Below are 9,400 nucleotides of genomic sequence, written 5' to 3'. Positions count from 1 at the left end.
TGCTTGGTCAATAACCTTGAAGTTAGCCCATGATGTCGCCGCAGAGGATTCTTTTATTATGCTCAGTCCTTGCATGATTAAATATTGCTCCTTTCTGCGTGTGACAGGAGTTCCTCTTGGAGAGGCGCATTGACATCATCCCAATGTAAGTTCCTAGGCATCCTGAGATTGGGCACTTGTATTTGTAGATGACGTTCGTCCTCTTAAAGGGATCCTGTGACGGTGTGGGGTTATTCTTCATAATAAGGTTGCACGTTTTCTTGGTTCTATAGAATATGATCAAGTTGATCTCTTTTTTGTTGTCGGTTGGGGAAGCGTGATTCTTGATTATTTCCCGTAGGGCTCACTCGTCTTCTTTATATCGCCGATGGAAGGTTCCCTTGTAGAAAAAATTAATTTTGTGCTTGGGGTCTGGGCGGGGTTCCTGTAGGTAACACTTCTCCATGCTCTTCCTAAAGACGTTCTGGATGCTGCGGTTGGTGTGACCGTTGTTTACTAGGACCTGGGCTGCACGTTCCATCTCCTTATGAGTGTCTGCCCATGTTGAACAATGGGAAAGAGCTCTCCTGACCAGGCGCTGATGGTGGTGTCCTTATAGCGTTTAGGGCATTCACTCTCGCTCTTCAGACGCATTCCCAGGTTTGTGGGCTTTGTGTAGACCCTTGTAGTGAACGAACCCTCCTTCTTTTCAACCAGGACGTCCAGGAAGGGAAGACGGCCATCACGGCTATGATCGATGGTAAATCGTAAACGGCTGTGGGCATTAAAGGCTTGACGAATTTCCTTGATCTCCGCCATTGTTCCTGCTTGCAGGAACTCCGCAGACGACTTCAAACTATGTGTGCTGGGGATTTAGGGGGTGAGAATAGAATTAAGTTGTTTAGTGAGGTGGTATGTGGGTGCTGGTATTTGGCTAATGATAGGTCTTAAAGGGTTTCCTTGTTTATGAGTTTTTACATTACCATAGATGTACCCGAGGTTGTAGGGAGGTGTAAGACGTTAGTGGGTGCGTTGATAGTTTCTATGATCCTATTGGCTTTGCGTCTAATGTCGTCTACGGGGTTCTTGGTAATGCTCGAAACTTAGTGGTATCAGCGAGGATCTCGTCGATTTTTTGTCTATACTTGGTAGTCTTGATAAGTACTAGAGCTGCGTTTTTGTCGGCTCTCCTGATGGTGATGTCTTCGTTTTCTCTCAAACTTTTAGCAGCATCCCGCAGACGGCGATCGACGATGTCTGTAAGGGCTTCTGCTAAGAGGAGAGGTTGAAAGGCGTCGGTGGTGTGTACATTTCCAGGGCTTACTTGTTTCAGTATCGTCTCCGTAAGGTATTCTATCTCCATCCTCTTTTTGAGGGGACAGGGCGAGAGATGAAGTGGCAATTCAGGCCTTTCTTGTGTATGTCCTCTTCTTCGCTAAACAATTTAATTCTATTCTCACCCCCTACATCCCCAACCGCCTCCCCACCAACAGCGCCAGCCCACCCCCCCCACTGTCCCTGCCCCACCACCAGCGGCACCAGCCCGCCTCCCCACCACCAAATCCCCACTACCAGCACCCAGCCCGTCTCCCCACCATCCCTCCCCTACCGGTGGAGCCCAGCCACCCGCCTCTCCACCAATCCTCCCCACACCTAGCGGCGCCCACCGCATCTTCGCACCACCATCACTCCCCACTGGCTGCGACCAGCCCGCCCTCTCCCCACCGTCACTCTCCCCCCCTGGCGGCACCCAGCCGGCCTCCCCACCGTCCCCTCCCCACTGGCTTGCGACCAGCCCGCCTCCCCACCGTCACTCCCCCCCTGGCGGCACCCTCGCCCGCACCCCTCCCCACCGTCCCCTCCCCACTGGCTGCGACCAGCCCGCCTCCTCCACCGTCACTCCCCTCCTGGCGGCACCAGCCCGCTCCCCACCGTCCCCTCCCCTATAGCGGCGCCCAGCCCGCCTCCCCTGAATGAAAGAAAGAAAGGAAGAAGGAGAAGAAAAGAGAGAGAGAGAGAGAGATAGAGAAAGCATCTCGTAGAGCATCTCCACAAGATGCTCCTCTCTCTCTCTCTCTCTCTCTCTCTCTCTCTTTATCCACTTAACACCTCTGCCACTGAATCCTCTGAATGCTCCTGAGGCTTCCAGAAATCCTTAGATTTTCCTTTGGATTCGAGGAATCAATAAAACGCTAAGAAAACATTTTAACATTTTTATTTCTGTACAAGTTCAGTTTCTATCAAGGTTTAACAAAGCAGTTATTCAAAACAAACATAAAACTTTCCATACAATTAACTTTCTCCTCAGTTTACATGATGTGATTCGACTTCGTGTGGCCATCACAGGCTTCATTCCGCCATTCCCTGAAAACGTACAGCTGTTTCTGTAGTTTACAGTTGTACTTCAGGCGTCTGTATTTCTTCTGGAAGTTCTTCAGGTCCCACAGCAATTTCTCATTCGCTCCTCGCAGTTGTCGAACCTTATCTTCCAGCTGGTTGTTCCGTTCTCACTGGGCACCGACCTTCCTCTCCAGCGACTCGAGGCGACGATCTCGTTCCTCTAGCAGGGATGTCAGCTCGTTCCTCTTGAGTTCTGCTGCTTGAACTGCACACAGGAGTCGACACTTTTCTTTCCAGAGGTCTTCCACTTCCTTCTGCAGGGGCTGGAGACTGAGCTCGTTGTCTTTCCTATCGGACTCTCGTTGCCTCTGAAGCAGTTAGATCCCTTGGTTTCTCACATGATGCATCGTTTCTCTGCCCAATTTCCTTAGCGTTGTCCTTAAGCTACTAATTTTCTTCTATGATCTGGAGGATCTTGTCTTCCAGCTGTCGTTTCTCCCTCTTCTCTTGATCTTTCTCCTTCTTCAGAAACAATGTTTCAACTTCCTCATGAGTGACCTGTATCGCACGAGTGTGTTCTTCCCTGTCCCAACGTTATGCATCTCTCCATAGTTGCCGAGCCTCTGCTGCAATTGAAGCTTATGCTGTCCAAGTTCATCCGTTGTTCTCTCTGAAAACTGGATGGTGTCTCGCAAGGCCGCAGTTCTCTCGTTAAGTTCTTTTTCCTTGCTTGGTACCTCGGCCCCAACATCAGGCATCCTCGGCCTCACCAGTGAATAGACCGCTACAGAAAACAAGATGACTATTCCTCCGTTGGACTTCTCTCTTTTCCCAGAACATCTCTGGACCAAGGCTTCCCAGGAACAACAGTTGCCAAGGCCAGGAAAGGCCATATTTTCTTTAAACTGGAATCCAAATCTGAAGTATGTTACTCTCCACTCTCGATTTTTCATTGATTATCTATATTTCTCGAGAGATATTTCGATTTGTCAAAATATATCAGGAAAGATTTTGAAAGTTTAGAGAGAGAGAGAGAGCGAGAGAGAGAGAGATTGTAATTTAGCGTAAAAAATAGAGTACCGGTATGTTTACATATGGAATAGGAAATTTAATCTTTGTACCATAACTTTTTTTTCCGTCCATAGTGCCTTCAGTTGACGTCTTTTGCAATATTATTCTGTATATATATATATATATATATATATATATATATATATATATATATATATATATATATATATATATATATATATATATATATATATATATATATATACATCTTACAAGTGTGTAATGTTAGTGAATTACATATCATGTCTTGCTTGGAGACAGATTGAGCTGTAGGGGCAGCCTTCTTGAAATGAAGGAATCTGATATGTATGCATTTTAATCTGGAGGCTGCTCGTCCTGTCGTCAAGGCAGTTTGGGGTGTGTCAAGTATGTACATTCGTTTATACGGATGTTACAGGTCTAATCGACCAAGGCACTTGCGAAGGCAGGCATTCCTTTTGTGAGAAGAAAGAGGTCGGTTTGGTACACGTCAGGTGGTCGAAGAGAAAAACCCCCGCCCTCTTTAAGATGGGTCCTATTCCATGATATTAGAGACGGAATTCTCTATCCTGACTGATACAATGAAACGATTGACATTCTGGGTCTGGGAGTGAATTCTTAGCCAGTAGGGTAGAATGATAGCTTACTAGTTTTCTTTGTGGGCAGATTTGGGTTTTTATCACTATGACTTATTAATCATTTTTTTCTATCTCATGTTCATCTGCTTTGGGTAATAAATAGTATATTTTTGTATTTACGTGATCATAATAGCCTAGTGACATGTTTGCAGACAGAGGGCACCATTGACAACAGGTAAGGGTTTCCAATATATGTAGTTTTGATAAAAGGGTGTAAGAGTGGTGGCAGGCGGTTTAAGAAGCTTTTTATATATTTTATAAGCTGTAAGTACGCTAATGAAGAGACTGGTGACTAGTTAGACATAGATGTTTTTTGGTAGGAAAAGGGATTATAATCATGTCACAGGCAACTCGGGGCTCTTTTTGCTGATTCAATGGGTTGGGTATTGAGAGCGTTGTGCATCTCTCTGGCTCAGTCAGTGTCGGCCCTTTTGTGATTCTTGAAAACCAGTTTTTTAAAGCGTGAAGGGAAAAAGTTTAATTTTCGATGTATTAAAGTGTTTCACGAGTGTGGTAAACAGGCTACGCATATTTGCGGTGCGTATACGAATTCGGTTTCCAGCCATATGAAGACGTGAGTGAATTTTCAAGCTTTCTTTCCTATTTTCTCCTTTTTATCTTTTATTCTTTTTATTTTTGTTGTTTTTATTGTTGTTTGTATTCTTTTTTTGTTTGTGGCGAATTTACTTGAGGGGGCATTTTTGTTTTGATATGTCTCGAAATTCGACGGACATGGTAATGTTGTGAGCAGGGTTTTTTGTTGTGAGTCACACCCTGAGAGAGAGAGAGAGAGAGAGAGAGAGAGAGAGAGAGAGAGAGAGAGAGAGAGAGCGTTGGTGTGTGTGAGTCTGGTGTCGCCGGTTTGGATCGCTTAGTAAGCGTTTTGCATTTTTTTTTTCTTTTTCTATATCCTCCCTATTTTTTTTTTTTTTTTTTTTTGTTGCTTTCGTGGGATGATATACTGGGTGCGGGGCGGCGTTTTGCTTTTTGTTATCCATTATTGGGGAAAATTTGTAAATAATTTTTCTGGATTGGGTTTTGTTTATATAAATACCATTGATGTTATTGAATATCGGGGAATCTTGTAAAACAAAAGAGCTTTCGGAAAGAGAGAAAGATGGCGGATACTAACAGTACCACAACGCTGCTACATCACGTAACGAACGTGAGTGCAGGCATGAGTCCTTTCAGAGGGATGGTAGATGGCGTGCTATCACAACCTGTACAAATTTCCATTGAAGGGGCGAATAATTATTTAGCTGGAAAGAATATAAGAGATGATATAGAGGCATTTAGAGAGGCGAAAGCTTTGCTTGATTTCAATAGAGCAGATTTCTCCCACCATTGCAGGAGTTTCCAATTTACAAAATGTCGCTCTTGGATGGATTTGCAAGCATTTTTGAAAAACATCGTATGGCTCAAAGGAACACGGAGATATGGTGAGGGACCTTTGGGGTCTTTATAAACTACGGAAGGGCACTAATAGCCTCGTAGAACATAGTTCAAAACTTTTTGATGCAGTGGCAGATTGGGTAGGAAAATTGAAAACATCTAAATGGGTTACAGGGAGTAATGTCTCTCTTGAGAACATTCATAAGCTGATCTATTTTTCCCTGCTCTTGCACGATGTACCGGATGCGATAGTAAATATCTTTGATGAAAAGATTGAACCTACTTCAGATGAAGAATTACTTTATGCCCAAATTGAGAAACATATGTCTAAATGTCCCACTGTAGATAGTACAATTTTTAATGGGACAGGCCCAGAGGGATAGAGTGCAAAAAGAGACAATTTTCTCCTCCCCGTCTGTGTGCAAAAGTTGATTATAACAAAGATCAATCGATCAAAAGCACAGCAGTTGCGCTGTTTCAACTGCAATAAACCAGGCATCCAAAGAAATGTGTAGGTTAAATATTGTGGAATGTGTAAGAGTACCGATCATTATTCGCTGTCTTGTCCATCTCAGATACGAGAGATGCGAGGCCTACACCTCAAGGTTCTGGTAATTATAATGTGAGAACATCCCAGGCAGGTCAAACCAGAGAGCAAAGGGATCGGCGAAATTTTTGGGAGCCCGATCAACAAAAAGGGTACAGGTGATTGGTATGTGCCATTGTGGTCTCGAGGGGGACGCCCCAGAGCCTAGGCCTATAGTCTATGGAACAGTAGGGGATGTGGATATCCCGATATTTATAGACTTTGGTGCGTTTATAAATTTAATGGACTATAATTTGTTTCAATCCATGTTTTCCAATTACCCTTTGCAACCCTCAACGGAGACGGCGTGTGATGTGCAAGCGCATAGATTAAGTACCCTGGGTTGTGTTCAAATACAGTTTACTCTCGGTGACAGAGTACTAACAAAACCATTTTTGGTAATGAAAGGAATTGTGTTGGGCAACAGATTTTTGCTGGGTCATCCTGCTTGTAGAAGACACAAGATTTCGATCCATGTGGGTGTTAATGGGATAACAGTCAGGATGATGACTGATATGGGAAATGATTGCGGGGGTTCTATCAGAGTTCACAGTGATAACAATGGTGGTGATGATACTTTGGATGGTGATGTTGATACTAATATTAATGCTACTTCTGATACTAACAATGCTGGGGATGATACTGAGGGTGGTAATATGTATGAGGTGGTGGACAAGGGAGGTACTAACCACAAATATAGAGGTGTTTTATCCAAAGATATTATGTTACTACCTGGTTCGAAGACTATGGTAAAAGTTAAATTGAAGGAAATGAGAAAACCCACAGATATGTGTGTTATTGAAAATAGCAAGAAGCTTAGAGGGGTTCTTAGCACGGCATCGGTGAACAGTGTATCCAAGGATGGGTTTACTTGGTTAGAATTACTAAACTGTAATGATACAGTTAGGAGATACCAGAAGAATACATATATATTGGATTTCCAAGATTGGAGTTGTGATAGTGGTTCAGTGGCTATCTTAGAGGGGAAACCTGAGTTTTCGGAGGCAGAAATGCAATCAAGGAAACAAATATTTTGAGAAAATTTAGCTAATGCTGATTATAGCGAACATGTTGAAGCGATAAGCGAGCTCTTGGCAGAATTTGGAGATACGGTAGCCTTACAAGGTGATAAATTGGGGTTGGCTAATGTGTTAGAGAAATAAGGTAAAATTGGAGAGTGGCACAAAACCTATTTATATTCCTGCATATTGCATACCTTTCAAAATCAGAGAACAGGTAGAGAAAGAGATTAATAGATGGGAAGAAGAAGGAATCATTAGACCTAGTGTGTCTCCTTACAACTTTCCCTTGTTAGCGGTGCCTAAGAAAGACGGTTCTGTCCGTGTATGCATCGATTTTAGACTTTTAAATGAAAAGACGATCCCTAACTGCTACCCAGTCGCGTGCATACCAGATCTTTTTGTTGAAATTGGAGAACATAATATTATAGCTCAATAATTTGGCGCAGGGTTTTTTACAGGTCCCTCTTAGTGAAAGTAGCAAGGAATATTACCGCTTTTTCAGTGCCCAAGGGGGGTACACTATGAATTTACGCGAATGCCTTTCGATTTATCGGGCAGTCCAATGACCTTTACCAGGTTGGTGAACACAGTTTTGCACGGGTTATTGGGCAAAAATGTTTTTGTGTAAATGGATGACATCCTAGTCGCAAACAGACACAATCTCACAGCACCTGGAAGTGCTTACAGAAGTACTTAGGAGGCTTAGATTGTGGGTGTTGAAAATTAAGCTAGCCAAGTTCGTTCTTGAAAAAAGCAGATCATATATCTAGGCCACGTCATATCTAAGGAAGGGGTTAGAGTAAATGACGATAAAGTCAAACAAAGCAATAGCGAATTTTCGCACCCCCAGATCAAAGAAAGAGACTAAATCATTCCTGGGCATCGCCGGTTTGGTTTCTTCAGGAGGTTTGTGAAAGGGTTCTCTAATATAGCAGCTCCCTAAACTGATGTATTGCGGGAAGACATTCAATTTCAATGGAAGGACCCCAGGTGGAGAGTTTTTCAAGAGCTCAGGATGCGCTAATGAATCCCCCTGTTTTGAAGTTTCCAGATTCTAGTGAAGCTTTTACATTAGTGACTGATGCAAGCCAGGAAGGTATAGGTGCTTGCCTTATGCAAAAGTTCGATGGGAAATTCCATCCCATAGGTTTTTATAGCAGGAAGTTCAGGACAAAGGGCAGCAACGAGAGATCCATGGCAACTATAGATAAAGAAGCCTATGCAATAGTGTCGAGCTTAGTTCATTTTAAAATGTGACTGATGGGGAATAAAGTAGAAGTTCTTACAGCCCACAAGCCATTATTAAATCTTTTTAATAAACCTGATTTGTCGCCTAAAAGACCTCGATGGTTTTTAACTATCAGAGATTTTGATGCAAAGCTCAAATATATAGAGGGAAAATTTAACGTGGTTGTGGATGCTCTCAGTAGGAGTTTTCACGACACGGAAGGATTCCAAGTCGCGCAAGTCACTAGCGAAACCATACAATGGGATATACCTCTCATAGAGCAAAGGCAAGATGAAGACGAGATTCTAGCAGATGCAAAAGCTAAGAGGGGAATTAGTTAGGAAACGTTATAAGTTGCCTTTTTCGGGTTTGGAGTTAGAAGGTAATCTATTGGTTAGGAAAATTAAATATAAGTTGAGAACCAGTGAAAGTAAAGGATTTATGACACAGATCGTAATTCCAAAAGTTCTAATTCCAGTGTTTTTGGATATAGAGGGGAATAGAAAAAACGTATGATGAGGTTTGTGCTAAATACATTTGGAAAAACATGGGGAAAGATATGGAAAATTTTGTAAGGAATTGTACGGTGTGCAATGCATGAAAGCCTGCAAGGACAACTTCATGCAAATTAGAATTGTATCCTATACCGAGTAGACCTTTTCAGAGAATACGCATGGATGTCCTGGGGAATTTTTGTGAGTCTAGGTATGCGAACAAGTACTTGTTAGTGATAATAGATGAAATTACAAGGATAGTGGAAATTTTCCCACTTAAGCATAAAACGGCCGAAGAAGTAGCCAATAGCGTTTTTCAATGGTATCATTTGCAGATATGGCTCACCCGAAGTACTATTAACCGACAATGGTAGAGAATTTGTGAACAAAACCTTGGAATGTGTAGCTGAAGTCATGAGGATACAGAAAGTAATAACAATTATTCCATACAGACCCGAGGCTAATGGGTTGTGCGAACGAGCAAACAGGAAAGTGCTCGAGGCTCTCAGGAAAAACTGTAGGTGGTAATGATAAGAATGGGACAGATATGTTAATGTTGTTAGACATAGTATTATCACTATGGTTAGTGATTCCATTAAAATGTCCCATTTGAGGCTTTGTTTGGGGAGGATACGATCGAGGCGTTGGTATCCACAGCGAGAGAGAGACAT

At 42.8% G+C, this 9,400-nt stretch overlaps 1 protein-coding gene across 1 annotated transcript; it reads left to right on the top strand.

Moving 5' to 3' along the window:
• Window positions 1–1,172: 1,172 nt before the first annotated feature.
• LOC135195850 (uncharacterized) lies at window positions 1,173–1,928 on the top strand. The gene is made up of 2 exons (XM_064222362.1): window positions 1,173–1,238; window positions 1,473–1,928. The coding sequence occupies exons 1-2, from the start codon at window positions 1,173–1,175 to the stop codon at window positions 1,926–1,928; spliced, it is 522 nt and encodes a 173-aa protein (XP_064078432.1).
• The last annotated feature ends 7,472 nt before the right edge of the window (window positions 1,929–9,400 follow it).

The sequence above is a fragment of the Macrobrachium nipponense genome, chromosome 17 (assembly GCF_015104395.2).
Source record: "Macrobrachium nipponense isolate FS-2020 chromosome 17, ASM1510439v2, whole genome shotgun sequence".
Classification (NCBI taxonomy): domain Eukaryota; kingdom Metazoa; phylum Arthropoda; class Malacostraca; order Decapoda; family Palaemonidae; genus Macrobrachium; species Macrobrachium nipponense.
The sequence above is the reverse complement of the archived record's forward strand: the minus strand, read 5'-3'. Positions and strand labels throughout refer to the sequence as shown.